This window comes from Indicator indicator, chromosome 38, assembly GCF_027791375.1.
Source record: "Indicator indicator isolate 239-I01 chromosome 38, UM_Iind_1.1, whole genome shotgun sequence".
In the NCBI taxonomy this organism is placed as follows: Eukaryota; Metazoa; Chordata; class Aves; order Piciformes; family Indicatoridae; genus Indicator; species Indicator indicator.
The window spans coordinates 2,049,428-2,070,857 of NC_072047.1; the positions used below are offsets into that span (position 1 = coordinate 2,049,428).

Below are 21,430 nucleotides of genomic sequence, written 5' to 3' on the forward strand. Positions count from 1 at the left end.
TGGAGGCAGCAGAGTTTGTCTCCATGTGTAAAAGGAAGCCCAGGAGGGAGCAGCTAAACACCCCAAGCATCCTTCCTAATGAAGAGCAGAAAAAGCCAAGGAGGAGAGGGCTGAGCAGCATGCAGATGTGGTTACCTGGCCTTGGGTTGACTCTTCTTTGCAGCAGCTTCACTTGCTTTAACTGGGTCTGGGAGTTTAGCAGGGATTGGAGAGTTCTGCAGATCCCAAAAACAGACACTTTTGTATTTTGAGGGCAGAAAGGACTCAGAAATAATTTGCAAAAGCATCACAATGAAACAGAGGGATTGGGGGATGCCCAAAGCAATGACCCCTCAAGCTGGACACAGGGCAAACTCCCAACCCCAGGTCACTGAGGAGATGGTAGCTTGGCAGAGTCCCTGTAAGGGACAAGCCTGGTTCAGCTTTTGGACCATTTACTACACCTGGAATCTGAAGCCAGAGATTCATAGCTGGGGGGAGCAGCAGCAACACTCAGCAATGCTGCTATGAAAAACTGCAGGCATGATAGGACCCAACCCATGGCTGGGTCAGGAAGACCATAAATAACCACCTGAACATGGCAAAGGAAAGCCAAACAGCTTCCTCCTACTACAAAACAACAAAATAAAATGTCATGGCACAGATGGCCACAGCAGCAAAGAGACACTCCTTGTAGAACTGAAACCTGCAAAGCCACACTCAGGGGGGGCAGGTGGCTGGGGAAGGTCTCAGGGACTTCCTAAGCAGTTGGCTAAGCCCAGCCAGACACAGGACTGAGACGTTTCAAACCAAACAGCATAAACAGAGGGGAACAGCCTGGGAGAGTTGGAGCTGTTCAGCCTGGAGAAGAGAAGGCTCCAGGGAGACCTTAGAGCAACCTTCCAGTAGCTGAAGGGGCTGCAGGAATGCTGGGGAGGGACTGCTGGGAGTGCCAGGATGAGGGACAATGGCTTTGAGCTGGAGCAGGGAGACTGAGACTGGAGATGAGGAAGAAATTGTTGAGAGTGAGGGTGGGGAGAGACTGGAACAGGTTGCAGGAGGTTGGATGAGGCCTTGAGCAACCTGGGCTGGTGGGAGGTGTCCCTGCCCACAGCAGGGGATTGGCACTGGATGAGCTTTCAGGCCCCTTCCAGCCCAACCCATCTGTGGGTCTATCAGTCTAGGAACTGCACAGGCTGTGCTGAGTGTGCCTGGAAATGAGATGGGTTCCACAGGCAGGGCCCAGTTCTCCCTGTTCACAACATCTCTTGGTTGGCCTCACACCAGCAGCTGGGTGAGAAGGTAAATCAGGGACAAAGAAAAACAAACACCTGAAAGAACCTCCTGATCCCTGCCCCCTGCACAGGCTCCTTCAGCAGCCCTCCATCAGTCCACTGCTTTGCTACTCACCTGGACATTCTGCACTGGGCATTCCTTCTTTGCCAGTTTGAATGCAAAGTAGGAGACTTGATAAATGTCAGGTCTCTTATCAGGGTCTGGCTCAAGCATGTATCCTGTGAAAGACAGAGATGCTAACATCAGAGCCAGAGAACAGACAGGGTCACAAGATTGAGCTGTGGCACTCCAGCAGGACAGACAATGTTTGACAGTGAGCGTGGAGAGAGCCTGGGCTTGGAGCTGCCCCAGCCCTGGCACCATTCCAGCTCAGGTGGTTTGGGGCTCTGAGCAGCCTGCTCTAGTTGCTCACTGCAGAAGGGGGTGGGCTGGGTGACCCTGAAGGGTCCCTTGAGCCCAAAGCATTCTGTGATTCTGCACTTGGTATGAGCAGATGCTCCCAGGGTGCCTGTCCTGCCTCTTTCAAAGCACCCAGTCACAGGACAGCAGGCCTGGGCTTAGCATCAGGGCAGAGAGCAAGGGGCAAGATGGGCAGGGGGGACCAGGAGAATGTTTCCAGGCAGCTATGAACAAGCTGTGGCTGCTGGCAAAGGCTCCAGGGCAAGGAGGAGAAATGCAGCTGCCGGGTCAAGGAATAAGCAGTGGGTCTGAATTGTGCATTTCCAAGTGGAGCTGCAGGGACAGAACCTGACGATCCCAGCCTGCTGTGTCACTGGAGCAGGAAGGCAGCACTGCACACACAGCACCAGAGCAGCAGAGAACACACCAGGCTGCTCTGCAAACACATCCAGCCCTGTGCAGGTCAAGATTGTGGCTAGGAATAAAACAAATAATCAACCCAAAATCTGTGCTGCAAACCAGAGCTGCCCCAGCGCCCCCAGGAGCACTGCACTGTACCCTCAGTGGCTCAGCCAGCCAGGGAGTTAGTTGTAAACCATTGCTGCTCTGCTTCTCACTTCACAGAAGACGAATCCCCAGCACCAGCCTAAGTCACTGTGGTGGTTCTCAGTTCCTTCCCCAAGCAGATTTACTGCAGGAGAAATGAAGTTTCTGCACAGGCAGCCTCATTGTGCAGAACTGGAGAGCTGGGCAGAGAGGAGCCTAAAGATGTTCAACAAGGATCAGAGTCCTGCCCCTGTGCAGGAAGAATAAACTGCAGCAGGACAGGTTGGGAGGGGATCTGCTGGAGAGCAGCCCCAAGGAGAAGGACCTGGGAGTGCTGGTGGGCAGCAAGTCCTGCATGGGACAGCAATGTGCCCTGGGGGGCAAGAAGGCCAAGGGGGTCCTGGGGGGCATTCAGAGGAGTGTGTCCAGCAGAGCCAGGGAGGTTCTCCTCTCCCTCTACTGTGTCCTGGTGAGACCTCACCAGGGTCCAGTTCTGGGCCCCCCAGTCCAAGAGGGACAGGGATCTGCTGGAGAGAGTCCAAGGGAGAACTACCAGGATGCACTGCCTGGGGAGGAGAGGCTGAGAGCCCTGGGGCTGTTTAGTCTGGAGAGAAGACTGAGAAGGGATTTAATAAATGTTTATAAATATCTGAGGGCTGGGGGTCAAGAGGGAGGGGAGAGGGACCGGCTCTACTCAGTTGCACCCTGGGACAGGACAAGGGGCAATGGATGGAAGCTACAGCACAGGAGGTTCCACCTCAGTTTGAGGAGGAACTTCTGCACTGGGAGGGTCACAGAGCCCTGGAGCAGGCTGCCCAGAGAAGTTGTGGAGTCTCCTTCTGTGGAGCCTTTCAAGACCCATTTGGATGTGTTCCTGTGTGACCTGTGCTGGATTCTCTGGTCCTGCTCTGGCAGGGGGGTTGGACTGGATGATCTCTGAAGGTCCCTTCCAACCCCTAACATCCTTTGATCTGTGATCCTGTGAGGTTCCTGCAGGGCTCTCAAGCCAAACGCTTCTCCCTTCTCCTGCCTTTCCACAGAGGGCATCCAGCACGGCCTAGCCAAGCACAAAGCCTGGCATCATTTCCTCCCTAAGCTCCTAGAAGATCACTTTGTGCTGCTGGTGCAGGGCAGCCTGCCCCAAGGGGCTGTTTGCTGGCACTCACGGATGAGGCAGTGCATGTCCTGCGAGTGCCGCGAGTTGTCAGGGATGGTGAAGCTGCCGTCGCAGATGGCCACCTGGCTCTCCCCAAAGGGCAAGGTGAAGTAGCACAACTTGTACAGCAAGCAGCCAAGGGCCTGCAGAGAGACAGAGCACAGCACAGCATCAGCAAACGGAAGCAAAGCAGGCAGTGGGGCAGCCAAACCCCACTGCAGACAGCAGGGAAGTGCTGTGGGGCCCCTGCCTGGCTCAGGCATTGCAGCACCACTGCCTTGGGAAGCAGGGGGAGGACAGGGAGGGGAACACAGGAACACAGGGAGGGGAACACAGGGAGAGGAACACAGGGAGAGGAACACAGGGAGAGGAACACAGGGAGAGGAACACAGGAACACAGGGAGGGGAACACAGGGAGGGGAACACAGGGAGGGGAACACAGGGAGGGGAACACAGGGAGAGGAACACAGGGAGGGGAACACAGGGAGAGGAACACAGGGAGGGGAACACAGGAACACAGGGAGAGGAACACAGGGAGGGGAACACAGGGAGGGGAACACAGGAACACAGGGAGAGGAACACAGGGAGGGGAACACAGGGAGGGGAACACAGGGAGGGGAACACAGGGAGAGGAACACAGGGAGGGGAACACAGGGAGGGGAACACAGGGAGGGGAACACAGGAACACAGGGAGAGGAACACAGGGAGGGGAACACAGGGAGGGGAACACAGGGAGGGGAACACAGGGAGGGGAACACAGGGAGAGGAACACAGGGAGAGGAACACAGGGAGGGGAACACAGGAACACACGGAGAGGAACACAGGGAGGGGAACACAGGGAGGGGAACACAGGGAGGGGAACACAGGAACACAGGGAGGGGAACACAGGGAGGGGAACACAGGGAGAGGAACACAGGGAGAGGACACAGGACACAGGAGAGGAACACAGGGAGGAGGACACAGGGAGGGGGACACAGGGAGGGGGACACAGGGAGGGGACACAGGGAGGGGACACAGGAACACAGGGAGGGGAGCACAGGGAGGGGAGCACAGGGAGGGGAGCACAGGGAGGGGAGCACAGGAGGGGAGCACAGGGAGGGGACACAGGGAGGGGACACAGGGTGGGGACACAGGGAGGGGACACAGGGAGAGGAACACAGGGAGAGGAACACAGGGAGGGGAACACAGGGAGGGGACACCGGGAGGGGAACACAGGGAGGGGAACACAGGGAGGGGAACACAGGGAGGGGAACACAGGGAGAGGAACACAGGGAGGGGAACACAGGGAGAGGAACACAGGGAGAGGAACACAGGAACACAGGGAGGGGAACACAGGGAGGGGAACACAGGGAGGGGAACACAGGAACACAGGGAGGGGAACACAGGGAGGGGAACACAGGGAGGGGAACACAGGGAGGGGAACACAGGAACACAGGGAGGGGAGCACAGGGAGGGGAACACAGGGAGGGGAACACAGGGAGAGGAACACAGGGAGAGGAACACAGGGAGGGGAACACAGGGAGGGGAACACCGGGAGGGGAACACAGGGAGGGGAACACAGGGAGGGGAACACAGGGAGGGGAACACAGGGAGAGCTGCCCCTAGCCAGGCTGAGAGCTGAGGATTGGCTGAGTAGCACCACACCCCCCACAGCTCCACAGAGTTTGTGTCACCCAGCAGGCAAACCACTCAACAGCAGCCATCCCCCTTGGAGGCAGCCATCCCCCTTGGTGCTTTCCTGCTGCCAAAGAACACCCAAACTCTTCCCAAGCTTCACTTCAAACCACTGCCAACTGCTGCAAAGATGTCCAGGGAGAGAGCAAGCTGAGGCTGGAGGGTTCCATCACCCTCCACCTCTTTTTGTGCTGCTGTGACAGAACCAGCACCCAGAGCACAGGAGCAGAGGAGCTGTGCACGAAGGGCTCCTCCTGAAACTCTGCCCCCAGCTCCTCACCCTCAGCACCTCAGCAGCAGCCTCCAGCTTGTTGAGGATTTCACAATCACACTGCACTCCACTCCAAAGCAACTGCTTTAAAGAACTGTTGGGGTTGGAAGAGACCTTGGAGACCACCAAGTCCAACCCAGAGCTCACAATGCCACCACTGCCCCTCACTCACATCCCTCAGCACCACATCCATGCCTCTTTTAAACACCTCCAGGGATGGGGACTCCACCACCTCCCTAGGCAGCCTGATCCAGTGCCTGAGAACCCTTTCTGGGAAGGAATTTTTCCTGCTACCCAACCTGAACCCCAGCTGGCACAGCTTGGGGCCATTCCCCAGCAGGACAAGCACTGCACACACCCCAAGTGCTCCCTTGGGAATGCTCAGTGGGGGTCACTAGAGCAGGATTCCTTCTATGACAGGAAGAGCCCTCTGAGCCTGGGATTCCACCTTCCCACATGATCACAGGGAGGCCTGCAGATCCCAGCTTCTCCTCTGGCTGCCTTTGAGGCCCTGAGAAGCTTTTTGTGCTGTCACAGCTGTGACCTCCCCTCCCTGGCTCTCCAGCACCGAGATGAGTGAGCCAGCACTGGTACAGGGCCCAGCTCCACAAGCTCCTGCTCAGCTCAGCAGAGCAGGAGCCCCACAGGAGCTGCTGTTGTGTCCATGCTGAGCTGGCAGGGAACAGAGGACTCTTCCACACCAGCAATCTTCCCTTTTCTCCACAGAGATGCAGAGCTATTGAGCTTACTAAAGCTGCCCTTACCCTGCTGCTGCTTGGCTGCTCTCCAGCTCAGGGCTTCAGCAGTTCTGCTCTGAACTCACTCTTGGAGCATCCCATTTGTGAGCTGCCACCACATCACACAGCCCCCAGACTTCTCATCTCCATCTCTGCTGCAGGGGAGGTTTCTATCTCTGATCTGGTCAGCCAGCAATGGATCACACCAGGGCTGCAGTTTGCTCTCAGGATGAAAAGCACAGCAAGACCTCAGTGCTGACGAGGAACAGCAGGGCAGAGGCTTGGAGCTGTGCCAGTGCCCAGGACAAGCCAGCTGTGGCTCCTGGGCAGGCCTGTCTGCTCAGCTTCCTACCAGAGTCTGCCTGGGCCCTTGGATTTCCCAAGCAGAGGGAGTCAGAACACTGGGAATGCTCTGGCTGAAGACACAAACTCTCTACAGCAAACCCACACAGCACACACAAAGACCAACCTGTGTTTGAGCCACAGCCACCCTGCTCAGCAGAAACATCAAGCAGAGGAACTCTTGAGTCAAAACCTCTCCAGCCTCTTATGGAAACAGAGCTAGTCCCAGACAGACAGACAGACAGTTCCCCTGAGTGGTTCTGCTACATACCCAGATGTCTGCTTTGGTAGTGATGAGTTTGCCACTGTACAGGTTGACCATTTCTGGTGCTCTGTAGGACAGGGTAGTGTACCTGCAGCAGAGAGAGCCAGCATGAGGGCCACACAGGGAACAGAGGCATCTGTGTCACATTCCAAGCAATGCAAGATTCCCTCCCTCCCTCCCTGCATTTTAAGGAACAGGATACTAAAGGAGATAAGCTACTGGATTTCATAGAATGGGTTGGCTTGGAAGGGACCTCAAAGCTCATCCAGTTCCAACCCCCTGCCATGGGCAGGGACACCTCCCACCAGCCCAGGCTGCTCAGGGCCTCATCCAGCCTGGCCCTGAACACCTCCAGGCAGGAGGCAGCCACAGCCTCCCTGGGCAACCTGTGCCAGTCTCTCCCCACCCTCACTGCCAACAATTTCTTCCTCATCTCCAGTCTCAGTCTCCCCTCTCCCAGCTCAAAGCCATTGTCCCTCATCCTGGCACTCCCAGCCCTTGTCCCAAGTCCCTCCCCAGCTCTCCTGGAGCCCTTCAGGTACTGCAAGGCTGCTCTGAGGTCTCCCTGGAGCCTTCTCTTCTCCAGCCTGAACAGCCCCAACTCTCCCAACCTGGCCCCACAGGGGAGGTTCTGCAGCCTCTGCTCATCTTGGTGGCCTCCTCTGCACCCTCTCCAGCAGCTCCAGAGCCTTCTTGTGCTGGGGACCCCAGAGCTGGAGGCAGTGCTGCAGGTGGGGTGTGAGCAGAGCAGAGCAGAGGGCAGAATCCCCTCCCTGTGCTGCTCTCTCCCTGCTCTGGATGCAGCTCAGCACACAGCTGCCTGCTGGGCTGCCAGGGACCATTGTTTTCCAGATCCTTTCCCAGCTTCCCTGTTCTTTTCTGGCTATGCTCCAGCACCTCAGTGCCTCTCCTGCAGGTCTCCAGTTGGTGCTGTGGCACCTTGCATGCTCCTTGCCTTGGTCACAAGAGCAGAGCTCAGGGCCAAGGCCTTGCAGGCTGTTAACAAGTGCACAAATAGGGCACTGCAGAGGGGCTGCAAAGCCAGAGCAGAGAGCTCCAACAGCCCCAGCACAACATGGCCAGGAAATCCCTGCTGGTGGAGCTGAGTCCTAACAACCATGAGGTGTTTGCACACCCTGCTGCCAGCAGCCGGAAAGCTTGCAGCCAGGGAGGCTGTGGATGGCTCCTGCCTGGAGATGTTCAAGGCCAGGCTGGATGAGGCCTGGGGCAGCTGAATGTATTTGAGAGGTGTCCCTGCCCATGGCATTGGGGTTGGAGTAGAAGATCTCTGAGGTCCTTTCCAACCTGAGCCATTCCAGGATTCTATGACTGACCTGGAACCTGCTCCACTCCTGACCTAGCTCCTGCTGCACTGTTAGCTAAGCTCCTTTATAGAGGCATCAAGTTGATTCCACTGCAGCTGGTGATGCATGAGAGAAGAGAAGGAGCCCAACTGAACTCCTTAAGGCCCTCACATTTCTAAGAGGAGCTGTGAAGCCAGGTCCTGCATCCCCTCAGCCACTGCAGGGCTTTCTGAGTGGCTCCCAGGGGACAGGGCTTTTGTCAGCTGCTCTGCTGCAGCCCAAAGAAGCCAAGAAAGATGAAGGACAGAGACAGGCTGACCCCACAGCTACCAGAAGGTGTCAAGGTGAGCAGCTTCTCTGCATTAGGACACTCTTTCAAGTCCAAAGCAATTACATCCAGCTCAGTTTATTGTTTCACCTACCCCCAGGCACTAATTTACCTGCAGCAGGCAGAGCTCTGCTCCAGCATCCAATCTGCTGCTGCAGGCCTAAGCAAAACCTACCCTGGCACCAGACAAAAATCACCTTTCAAACCCAAAACCTGTCCAAGCTGGAAAGGATAAATCACACTTACTTTTTGATCTCCTCCTCCACTGCATTCACCCCTTCTGTCTGAGGGTTCTGGAATTTGTTGGTGGCACTTCCAAAGTCACAGAGGACGTAGTGGCCACGGTCGTGCAGAAGGATGTTCTCAACCTGGGAGCAGCAGAGACAGACAGCATCAGACAGAGAGCCTCAGTCAGACAGACAGCAGCAGACAGAGAGCCTCAGTCAGACAGACAGCAGCAGACAGACAGCCTCAGTCAGACAGACAGCAGCAGACAGAGAGCCTCAGTCAGACAGACAGCATCAGACAGAGAGCCTCAGTCAGACAGACAGCAGCAGACAGACAGCCTCAGTCAGACAGACAGCAGCAGACAGAGAGCCTCAGTCAGACAGACAGCAGCAGACAGAGAGCCTCAGTCAGACAGACAGCAGCAGACAGCCTCAGTCAGACAGACAGCAGCAGACAGACAGCCTCAGTCAGACAGACAGCAGCAGACAGAGAGCCTCAGTCAGACAGACAGCAGCAGACAGACAGCCTCAGTCAGACAGACAGCAGCAGACAGACAGCCTCAGTCAGACAGACAGCAGCAGACAGAGAGCCTCAGTCAGACAGACAGCAGCAGACAGACAGCCTCAGTCAGACAGACAGCAGCAGACAGAGAGCCTCAGTCAGACAGACAGCAGCAGACAGACAGCCTCAGTCAGACAGACAGCAGCAGACAGAGAGCCTCAGTCAGACAGACAGCATCACAGAGCCTCAGTCAGACAGACATCATCAGAGCCTCAGTCAGACAGACATCATCAGAGCCTCAGTCAGACAGACAGCAGCAGACAGCCTCAGTCAGACAGACAGCATCAGAGAGCCTCAGTCAGACAGACAGCCTCAGTCAGACAGACAGCAGCAGACAGACAGCCTCAGTCAGACAGCAGCAGAGAGCCTCAGTCAGACAGCAGCAGAGAGCCTCACTCAGACAGACAGCATCAGACAGACAGCCTCAGTCAGACAGACAGCAGCAGAGAGCCTCAGTCAGACAGACAGCATCAGACAGAGAGCCTCAGTCAGACAGACAGCATCAGACAGACAGCCTCAGTCAGACAGACAGCAGCAGACAGAGAGCCTCAGTCAGACAGACAGCAGCAGAGAGCCACAGTCAGACAGACAGCAGCAGACAGACAGCCTCAGTCAGACAGACAGCAGCAGACAGACAGCCTCAGTCAGACAGACAGCATCAGACTCAGTCAGACAGACAGCAGCAGACAGAGAGCCTCAGACAGCAGCAGAGAGCCTCAGACAGACAGCAGCAGACTGACAGCCTCACTCAGACAGACAGCATCAGAGAGCCTCAGTCAGACAGACAGACAGCAGCAGACAGCCTCAGTCAGACAGACAGCAGCAGACAGAGAGCCTCAGTCAGACAGACAGCAGACAGCCTCAGTCAGACAGACAGCAGACAGCCTCAGTCAGACAGACAGCAGCAGACAGCCTCAGTCAGACAGACAGCAGCAGACAGAGAGCCTCAGTCAGACAGACAGCAGCAGAGAGCCTCAGTCAGACAGACAGCAGCAGACAGACAGCCTCAGTCACACATAGCCTCAGTCACACACTCACAGCCTCAGTCACACACTCACAGCCTCAGTCACACACTCACAGCCTCAGTCACACATAGCCTCAGTCACACATAGCCTCAGTCACACACTCACAGCCTCAGTCACACACTCACAGCCTCAGTCACACATAGCCTCAGTCACACATAGCCTCAGTCACACACTCACAGCCTCAGTCACACACTCACAGCCTCAGTCACACACTCACAGCCTCAGTCACACTCACAGCCTCAGTCACACACTCACAGCCTCAGTCACACATAGCCTCAGTCACACACTCACAGCCTCAGTCACACACTCACAGCCTCAGTCACACTCACAGCCTCAGTCACACACTCACAGCCTCAGTCACACACACACAGCCTCAGTCACACACACACAGCCTCAGTCACACATAGCCTCAGTCACACATAGCCTCAGTCACACACTCACAGCCTCAGTCACACACTCACAGCCTCAGTCACACACTCACAGCCTCAGTCACACATAGCCTCAGTCACACATAGCCTCAGTCACACACTCACAGCCTCAGTCACACACACAGCCTCAGTCACACACACACAGCCTCAGTCACACACACACAGCCTCAGTCACACACACACAGCCTCAGTCACACACACACAGCCTCAGTCACACATAGCCTCAGTCACACACTCACAGCCTCAGTCACACACTCACAGCCTCAGTCACACACACACAGCCTCAGTCACACACACACAGCCTCAGTCACACACACACAGCCTCAGTCACACATAGCCTCAGTCACACATAGCCTCAGTCACACACTCACAGCCTCAGTCACACACTCACAGCCTCAGTCACACACACACAGCCTCAGTCACACACACACAGCCTCAGTCACACATAGCCTCAGTCACACATAGCCTCAGTCACACACACACAGCCTCAGTCACACATAGCCTCAGTCACACATAGCCTCAGTCACACACTCACAGCCTCAGTCACACACTCACAGCCTCAGTCACACACACACAGCCTCAGTCACACACTCACAGCCTCAGTCACACACACAGCCTCAGTCCTTTTCCTCAGCTGAGGCAGGGCTTGCAGTGCCTGCAGACACAGCAGGCATGGCTTGCATGAAAGCGGAAGATGAGAGGAAGGAAAACATGCAGCACAGCTCTGTCTCATCTCCTGGCAGGAAAGTCAAAAGGCAGAGCAGAGCTGTGACACTGCTTCCATCCTGCCACCTCTCCTGTCGTCTGACAGCACAGCACAGCTCCTGGCCTGTACCAAGCCTGTCCTCAGGACAAGGACTGTGGCCTGGGGTCTTCAGTGTCCAGCTTCCCTCAGCTGCTGTGACCACTGGAGTGGTGTCTGAACTTGGGCCAGCCAGCAGGAGCTGCCCACAGCTTTATCTAGGGCTGTAGGTCCTCTGTCTAGTGGGGCAGAGAGGAGGCCAGTGAGAGACACTTCTGTGTTTGATGGAATCATCATTAGGTTGGAAGGGACCTCAAAGCTCATCCAGTTCCAAACCCCTGCCATGGGCAGGGACACCTCCCACCAGCCCAGCCCTCATCCAGCCTGGCCTTGAACACCTCCAGGCAGGAGGCAGCCACAGCCTCCCTGGGCAACCTGTGCCAGTCCCTCCCCACCCTCACTGCAAAGAATTTCTCCCTAATCTCCAGTCCCAATCTGCCTTCCTCAAGCTTCTCACACAGCTGCAGTTCTTTGCCTGCATTTCACTGCTCACTGTGGCTCTGGCTCCAAGCCAGCCTCAGCCTGTGGAAGGTGCTGAGTACCCCTGGCTCCCTGACCAGGGCTGTACCAGCAGTCTCTTCTCCAGGCAGCTGAGGTGAGCCTTTGCTTTCAAGCATCGTTTGGTAGCTTGAATCAGGCAACTGAAACAGATGTTGAGACAAACACCTGGGAGAGCCCAAAATCCAGCACCAAACAAACCCAAAAGCCCCAGCCCAGCAGAGTCACAGAATCCGACTTGTCCAGGGACTGATCCAGGGACCCCAGCCCAGCAGAGTCACAGAATCCGACTTGTCCAGGGACTGATCCAGATTTTTCCATGTTCCCTTGCAAGGCCCAGGCCAAGGCACCTGGACCTTGCTGCTCCTTGGCACAGAGGGCACAACGAGGCACTGTGCTCTGGTGCCCACTCACACCATCTGTGGTGCTGACTTCTCTCATCTCCTCCACTCTTCCACCAGCAAAGACCTGCTCAGATCTTTGATGCTCAAAAAAGCCTCTCCAAGGTAAGAAAATCCCAGGGAGCCTTGCTTTAGGGGTACACAGAATGCCAGGCTGGAAGGGACCCCAAGGACCATCTGCTCCAACCTCTCCAGGTGCACTTGAAAGGAGCTGGCCCAGCAGCCTGCCAAGCTGAGTCTGAAACTGCCCAGAGCAGGGGACTGCTCTGCTTCCCTTGGGAGATGATTCCAGAGTCCAACTCTCCTCATGGGCAAACATTTTCTTTTGGAGTCCAGTGGGAATGTCCCCAGCAGTAACTTGTCCCCATCCCCCCTGGTCTTTTCCATGGGATCCTTGGGAAAAGGGAGTCTCCATCCTCCTGGCAGCCACCTCTGACGTCCTGGTCCATGGCAGTAAGGTCTGCCCTGAGCCTTCTCTTCTCCAGGCTGAGCAAACCCAGCACTCAGCCCTTCCTCACAGGGCTCTGACCACTGTGGTGGCCTTCTCTGGGCACTGCCTGTCCCTGGCCTCACTGCCTGCCCCCCAGCACTCACATCTAACCACTCATTAACAGACACCTGGCTCCTGTCCACCTGATACAGCAGAATCCTGAGTTCAGTTCTTTGCTTCAGAAGATCAAAGAACTTTGCCTCAAGATCAGAGTCAGTGTGGCCCTGGGCAGCCTGCTCTGGTTGGAGGTGTCCCTGCTGACTGCAGGAGGGTTGCACAAGATGCCCTTGGAGGGTCCCTTCCAAGCCAGTGCAATCTGTGAACGTGTGGAAGAGGCTCTGCACAGCAGCACTCCCAGCACCTCCTCTCAGGGCAACGCTCACCATTCTTCCTCATTTTTTCTCTCCCCCCAGTGCCAAAGCCTCACAGACAAGCAGGAGCTCAAAACCCTGCTGATGCCTTCCCCCAAATCACCACACAAGTGCTCACTAATGAAGTCTTTGGGAAGCAGCCTCCCCTTTGAGGATGAGCTCCAGAAGAAGCAAAGGAAAGGGAGTTGTCAGCAGTTCCAGCAGTGAAGAAGCAGCCAAATTAGAGCAGCTGAGAGGGGGAAACACTGGCTTGAAAGCAAGGGTTAAGCAGCACCCCCTCCCCCCTGCCAGCCATCTGCTCTGACTCAGGCACTGCACACAGATGTGCTGCTCCCCAGCACAGCACCACTGGGAGCCTGATTCCCTGCAAACACTTCCAGAAGAATCCTTCTACTTTATTTGGCTGAGAGCTGCCAGGACAGGCCTCTGAGCATCCCACATCAGCACTGGGCAGCCAGCAACAGGCTGCTGCAGTCCCCTCCCCAGAAAGGGACAAAGCCAATGCAACAGCAAAGCAAAGAGCCTGCAGGAGATGCCAGGGGCTGCTCAGTGTGAGCTGCCAGCCAAGCACTCAGAGCTGCAACCCAGCAGCAGCTCTGCTGAGACAACTCTGCCTGCAGTCTGACAATCATCAAGTGGCTTGGGTTGGAAAGAACCTTGAAGCTCATCCAGTTCCAACCTCCTGCCATGGGCAGGGACACCTCCCACCAGCCCAGCTTGCTCCAGGCCCCATCCAACTTGGCTTCCAACATTTCCAGGCTTGGAGTATCCACAACCTTGATGAGCAACCTGTTCCAGTGTCTCACCACCCAAAGAATTTCTTCCTCATGTCCAACCTCAACCCAGCTTCTTCCAGTCTGAAGCCATCACTCCTTGGCCTGTCAGTGCCTTCATACAAAGTCCTTCTCCAGCTCTCCTGGAAGGCCACCAGAAGGTCTCCCTGGAGCCTCCTCCAGGCTGCACAACCCCAACTCTCCGCCTGGCCTCCCAGCAGAGCCCTTCCAGCCCTGCCAGCATTGCTGTGGCCTCCTCTGGCCCTGCTCCACCAGGTCCCTGTCTGTGCTGAGGACTCCAGAGCTGCCCCAGCACTGCAGGGGAGGTCTCAGCAGAGCACAGCAGAGGGGCAGAATCCCCTCCCTGCCCCTGCTGCCCACACTGCTGGGGATCAGCCCAGGACACAGCTGAACTGGGGTTGTTCAGCCTGGAGAAGAGAAGACTCCAGAGAGACCTTCTGGTGGCCTTTCAGGATTTAAAGGGAACATGAATAAAGCTGGGGACAGACTTTTAAGCAGGGCTTGTTGGGACAGGATAAGGAGGGATGGTTTGAAATTTAAAGAGGGAGATTGAGAAAGGAGATAAAAGAGAAATGTTTGGCACTGAGGGTGGTGAGAGCCTGGCCCAGGCTGCCAAGAGAGGTTGGAGCTGCCCCATCCCTGGCACCATCCCAGGTCAGGTTGTTTGGGGCTGCTCTGGTTGGGGATGTCCCTGCTGGCTGCAGGGGTTGGACTGGATGAGCTTTAAAGCATTTGCTGTTTCAGTCTCTTCCATGGCCTTCACCCACAGGGAGGTTCCCACTCTTGCCCACAGACAGGCTGTTTAAAGCTGCTGTTGTCCCTGCTCTTGGTCACTTCCAACCACCTGGAGCCTGTGCCAGCAGGAGGTTGTTTTGCTTTGCCCAAACCCTGTTGGGTTGATTGAAAAAAAATCCTAGCCCCAGGCTGCTGAAACCAACCCAGCTGCACTTGTCTGAAAGGACTTAAAGACTTAAAGACACAATTCCTGCTGCTGGCAGAGCTCTCTGGGCAGGAACCTCCAGCACTGGAGCAACTTCAAAGAGCTGGAAGGCAAAGCAAAGCCTCCAACCCCCAGGCAGCTGGCTGCAGAGTCAACATCTGCCCACTCTTCGCCAAGGTTATGCTCACCCAACAGAAGACCTTCCTGCTGGACACCTTGCCTCACACTCAGAACTCCCAGGAAACTTCTCTGCTCCTTGATGACTCCTGGAACTGCAGCTCCCCCTTGGCACAGCAAATCTGAACTCCAATAAACCCAAACCATTTCTAACTCATTAATTCTGCTCTCAGCTTTGACTGGAGCTCCAGAGGTCATCACAACAGAAATGGAATAGTTTATGTTGGAGAAGACTTTTGGTACAGTCCAACATTACAAGGCTAAGTGCAGGGTTCTACACTTTGGCCACAACAACCCCAAGCAGTGCTACAGGCTGGGGGCAGAGTGGCTGAGAGCAGCCAGGCAGAGAGGGACCTGGGGGTGCTGGGTGATAGTAACTGAACAGGAGCCAGCAGTGTGCCCAGGGGGCCAGGAGAGCCAATGGCATCCTGGCCTGCATCAGCAATAGTGCAGCCAGCAGCAGCAGGGAGGTTATTCTGCCCTGTGCTCAGCACTGCTCAGGACACACCTTGAGTGCTGTGTCCAGTTCTGGGCTCCTCAATTCAAGAGAGATGTTGAGGTGCTGGAAGGTGTCCAGAGAAGGGCAACGAAGCTGGGGAGGGGTCTGGAGCACAGCCCTGTGAGGAGAGGCTGAGGGAGCTGGGGGTGTTCAGCCTGGAGAAGAGGAGGCTCAGGGCAGACCTCATTGCTGTCTACAACTACCTGAGGGGAGGTTGCAGCCAGGTGGGGGTTGGGCTCTGCTGCCAGCACCAGAACAAGAGGACACAGTCTCAAGCTGTGCCAGGGGAGGTCTAGGCTGGGTGTGAGGAGGAAGTTCTTCACAGGGAGGGTGATTGCCATTGGGATGTGCTGCCCAGGGAGGTGGTGGAGTCACCATCCCTGAAGATGTTCAAGAGGAGCCTGGATGAGGCACTTGGTGCCATGGTCTGGGTGATTGGATAGGGCTGGGGGATAGGTTGGACTGGAGGATCTTGGAGGTCTCTTCCAACCTGGTTGATTCTATGATTCTATGATTCCATGATTCAGCTGGGGAACCTCTCAGAGCAGAGCAGAGCAGAGCCAACCCTCTGACCTTGGACACAGCTCTACCAGAGCCAGGCCTTGCATGGCCTTCAGTGCTCCAAGCACACAGCCGTGGGCTGCACACCAGGCAGCAGCAGCCTGCTTCAACTGCAGCTCCAGGCAGGAAGCAGCACTCCAGAGCAACTCCCAAAGCCAGCACAGGTATCCCAGAATTTATTCCCAAGCCACATCATGAGTTTGTCCTTTATTAGGAACCTCAGGGACTCACCAAAAGGTAATACCAGGAGTTAAACACAACTGGAGAGGTTCCTCTTCCTAAGCCTCATCCTCTCACCCTCCTTCTCCTTACCTATACCAACTCCTGCAAGATGCCCACAGACCTTAACAGCTTGAAACCCAGGCCTCATGTTTCACAGAATCATGGAATGGGTTGGGGTGGAAGAGATCTCAAAGCTCATCCAGCTCCAAGCCCCTGCCATGGGCAGGGACACCTCCCACCAGCCCAGGCTGCTCAAGGCCTCATCCAGCCTGGCCTGGAACACCTCCAGGCAGGAGGCAGCCACAGCCTCCCTGGGCAACCTGTGCCAGTCTCTCCCCACTCTCAATCTCAACAATTTCTTCCTCATCTCCACTCTCAATCTCCTCTCTCCCAGCTCAAAGCCATTCTCCCTCATCCTGGCACTCCCAGCCCTTGTCCCAAGTCCCTCCCCAGCTCTCCTGGAGCCCTTCAGGTACTGCAAGGTTGCTCTGAGGTCTCCCTGGAGCCTTCTCTTCTCCAGCCTGAACAGCCACAACTCTCCCAGCCTGGCCCCACAGGGGAGGTTCTGCAGCCTCTGCTCATCTTGGTGGCCTCCTCTGGACCCTCTCCAGCAGCTCCAGAGCCTTCTTGTGCTGGGGGCCCAGAGCTGGAGGCAGTGCTGCAGGTGGGGTCTGAGCAGAGCAGAGCAGAGCAGAGGGCAGAATCCCCTCCCTGTGCTGCTGCTCTCCCTGCTCTGGATGCAGCTCAGCACTCAGCTGGCTCTGGGCTGCCAGGGACCATTGCTGGCTCCTGGGCAGTTTGTCACCAACTGACACCCCCAAGGCCTTCTCCTGCAGGCTGCTCTCAGACACTCCTCACCCAGCCTGGGTCTGTAGACTCCCCTCCCTTCACTCTACAAATCCATGTCAGACCTGCCTCCTGCATCCATTCTCCCTCAGCAGTGTGCTCACACTCACTGCAAACTCACCAAAGCAGCCCAAACCCTGAGGACTTTTCCCCCTGTGCTACCTGGAGTCTTCTGCTGCTAGAAACCAAGGGCCAAAGGCACAAAGCAGCAAGCACCTGCTGAGGGCTCTGCACACAGAGCCTGACCCACAGAGCACATCAGAATTTCAAATGCAGACAGGAGCCTCCTCCTTGGCTGAATGCATTCATCAGGCACTTCCCAAGCTGGCTGAGAGGAAAGGGAAGGGCTTTGTGTGTCTTTGTTTGTTGATTACAGCCAGGGGGATCCCTCCAAAGCTCTCCTGCTGGTCCAGCTCTGTTTCTGGCCACACACACAGGGTTTTACAAAACACTTTCATGGTCAGCAGAGAGTTGGAGGCCAGTTTCAACAGCTCCTAACGACTCCTGCCCCAAGGCCAACATCTCTGGAGGGATCCTTTTAATGTGTGGCCAGGAAACAAATTTCCAGCCTGCTTTTTGTCAGCCACCTTCTAACATCAACAGCTTTCAGGTGGTAGAAAGTCACAGGGAATAATTCATGAGCCAGGTTCTGGCACATCTCCTGTGCACAGCAGACACTTGACAAACATTTGTGTTTCCTAAGTAGCTCTGGAGATGGCAAACATATGGTGAGCAGCACCACAGGCTGGGTGCTGTTTTTATCTCCCATAGGGGGAGGGACTGATGCCCACTTGCCTCACGGCTCACAGCAGCCACACAGATCTGGGACTGCAGGGCTGTCTGCCACGGTGTGGGCAGCAGACAGACACCTTGAGGAGGACAGCAGCTCCCTGCTGCTGCACTGCTGGAGCCCACAACTCACCTTCAGGTCCCTGTGGATGATTGGGGTTTTACACTGGTGCAGCCTGGCCACGGCCTCACAGGTGTCACAGAAGATCTGCAGCACCTCGCTCTCGGTGAAGCCTGTCTGCAGCCTCTGGTTCATCAGGTTCACCACTTGGCCTCCTGGGGAGAACACAGCCAGCAATCAGAATCACACAACTGGCTGGCTTGGAAAAGCCCTCCGAGACCACCCAGCCCAACCAGCAGCCCAGCACCACCATGGACACTAAACCCTGGCCCCAGCTGCCATGGCCACAGGGTTACTGAACACCTCCAGGGATACACCACCTCCCTGGGCAGCTTGTTCCAGTCCCTGACCACTCTTGCAGGTAAGAAATTTTTCCTCATCTCCAACCTGACCCTTCCCTGGTGCAACCTGAGGCCACTTCCTCACCACCTATCACCTGATACTAGGGAGAAGAGCCCAACCCCCACCTCACTGTAACCTCCTTTCAGAGAGCAACCAGGTCTCTCCCCTCAGCCTCCTCTTCTCCAAGCTGAACTCCCCCAGCTCCCTCAGCTGCTCCTCCCCAGCCCTGTTCTCCAGACCCTTCCCCAGCTTTAGTGCCCTGCTCTGGGCCTGCTCCAGCCCTCAACGTCCTTCTTGGATGGGCTCAAAACTGAACCCAGGATTCTTGAACACCTCCAGGGATGGGGACTCCACCACCTCCCAGGCCAGCCTGTGCCAATCCCTGACCAGTCTTGTAGTGAAAAAACTTTTCCTCATCTCCAACCTAACCCTCCCCTGGCACAATTCCAGGCCATTCCCTCTCCTTCTATCACCTGAGACTAGGGAGCAGAGCCCAACCCCCACCTGGCTCCAGCCTCCTCTCAGGGAGCTGTAGAGAGCAATGAGGCCTCAGCCTCCTCTTCCCCAGGCTGAATATCCCCACAGCTCCCCCAGCTGCTCCTCCCCAGCTTTGTCATCCAGACCCTTCCCTTTCTCTGGCCACACTCCAGCTTCTCAATGCTTCTCCTATAGGTCTCTTGTTGGATCTGTAGAGAGCAATGAGGTCTCCCCTCAGCCTCCTCTTCTCCAGACTAAACAAGCCCAGGCTGGAGAAGAGGAGGCAGGGCAGCAAAAGGAAGCCTGGCCTAAGCCCCAGCCTTGCCAGGCAGAGCTGCTCTCAGCGTGCTGCCCGTCACAGCCTGGCTGCACAGTCAGCACCAGAGGAGTTCATGAGGTCAGATTCCAAATTCACACCAAGCCTTCCCCGGAGGCTCTTTGCAATCTGCTTACTCAGCTTCTGCCCTCATTTCCTCACCCAGATCCCAGGGGGTTGTGTGCCTGCTGGCAGCAGTCACAGCTCTGCTCTCTTCAGGAGCAGCAGGTCCCCACATCCACCTGGCTCTGAGCACTCAGCTGCAATCCTGACTAAGCCACAACTTCTTTCTTCTTCACAGAGTTCTGTCAGGCTGGAACAACAAAAGGCTGAATTTGGGGCACCCACAGACCAGTTTGCCACATGACAGCAAGAGATGCAGAAATGGAGACACTCAAGAGCCCACACACCACTAAGTGGCTTGGCTAAAGCCACAGACTACCAAAGAATTCTAAGTCCATCTGCACCTAGAGGAACTCCAGACAAAAAGAGCAGACCCTGAACTTGCCTCAGCATTGAGGGTTTGCTGCTGTCACAGAGTCACAGCTTGCACTGGGATGGAAGGGACCCTCCAAGGGCATCTTGTCCAACCCCCTGCACTCAGCAGGGACATCTCCAGCTGGATCAGGCAGCCCAGGGACACAGCCAGGCTGACCTTGAATGCCTCCAGGGATGGAGCCTCAACCCCAGCCCTGGGCAGCCTGTCCCAGTGTCTCCCCACCCTCACTGTGCACAACTCCCTCCTGATGTCCAACCTAACTCTGCCCTGCTCCAGTTCCAAACCATTGCCCCTGGTCCTCTTGCTACAGGCCCTGTCAAGGCCTTTCCAAAGCAATCCCTGCAGAGATTCTTCCTCCCTACATAGAGAGAGAAAAAAAGGCTCCTTTCTGAACCTGCCAAAGCAAAATTGTCTCATTCCACACCTCAAGCATCAGGAAATTGGATTGTCATGGTGCAAAAGCTCAGCTGTGGACGTTTTGAACTCCAAGCAAGTGCAGTTGAGCACACCCAGACAGAGGGATTTGGTCTGGAAGCTATTTGACACAAGAGGAAAGTACCCAGGGGAGTAACACAAATCCTGTGCTTCAGTCTGAGTGCTGGACACAGAAGCTGGCATGTGCTGAGCACCAGGCCAAAGGCAGCCATGTGAAGAACATCACCTTGAGCCTTGCTCCCTCCAGATTCACAGACAGGGCTGTGCTGGAAGGGACCTCAAAGCTCATCCAGTGCCAAGCCCCTGCCATGGGCAGGGACACCTCCCACCAGCCCAGGCTGCTCAAGGCCTCATCCAGCCTGGCCCTGAGCACCCCCAGGCAGGAGGCAGCCACAGCCTCCCTGGGCAGCCTGTGCCAGACTCTCACCACCCTCACACTCAACAACTTCTTCCTCAGCTCCACTCTAACCCTGCTCTCCCTCAGCTTCAAACCATTCCCCCTTGGCCTGGCTCTGGACACCCTCAGGAAAAGTTCCTCTGCAGCCTTCCTGCAGGATCCCTTCAGGTCCTGGCAGGATCCCTTCAGGTCCTGGCAGGCAGCTCTGAGGTCCCCCTGGAGCCTTCTCTTCTCCAGGCTGCACACCCCCAGCTCCCTCAGCCTGTGCTCACAGCAGAGCTGCTCCTCTGCTGTGACTTCAGCATCTGGAATCTGTGCTGTCCATGCTTTAAAGGCCTTTCTGCCTCTTGTTGCTCTTGCTACAACACATCTGGCTTCCACTTCAAGCCAAACAAGCCCTAAATCACAGTTTCCAGCAGCAGCACCACCCAAAGCAGCCTCTGTTGCAGTCACCTGGCCAAGACATCCTTTTCATTAAGGCTGTTCCTACAAGAGGAACAGAGATCCTGCAGAGATCTCTGACCACCACAGCCCAGCCACCAGAGATCAAAGCTCTGGGACAGCTGGGAACAACTGGAAGAACCTGTGGCTAGACAGAGCCAAGCAAAAAGGTCAGAGAGAAAAGGAACACTTTATGACTTCACTTCATCCATTGCTGTTCTCTTCCAGAACAATCTAAGCCAGGCTGAAGTGGAAAAATCCTGCACTCTGACAGGAGGTGAAGGAAGACTTCACTCCACAGCCTGGCAGCTTTGGAATAGAAAATTTTTGCCTGGACCAGCCCAAGAAAAACCACAACAGATATCTGAGGGTTCTCCTGCAGAACAGAAGGGATCTGGGACCACCATGACCAGAGGCAAAGGTGGTACCAATCCTCCTGACAGGGTCAGCATGGCCTCACATATCCTAGAATG

The 21,430-nt window shown here is 55.9% G+C and overlaps 1 protein-coding gene across 1 annotated transcript in view; it reads right to left on the reverse strand.

The window, feature by feature from the left end:
* AAK1 (AP2 associated kinase 1) overlaps positions 1-21,430 on the reverse strand; it is a 93,413-nt gene that overhangs the window by 40,453 nt on the left and 31,530 nt on the right. The window contains exons 4-9 of the mRNA XM_054396636.1: positions 18,063-18,205; positions 8,544-8,665; positions 6,672-6,753; positions 3,387-3,519; positions 1,390-1,493; positions 136-215 (exon numbers count right to left, since the gene is read on the reverse strand). Coding sequence (XP_054252611.1) covers positions 136-215; positions 1,390-1,493; positions 3,387-3,519; positions 6,672-6,753; positions 8,544-8,665; positions 18,063-18,205 — 664 coding nt within the window. The remainder of the gene's footprint in view (positions 1-135; positions 216-1,389; positions 1,494-3,386; positions 3,520-6,671; positions 6,754-8,543; positions 8,666-18,062; positions 18,206-21,430) is intronic.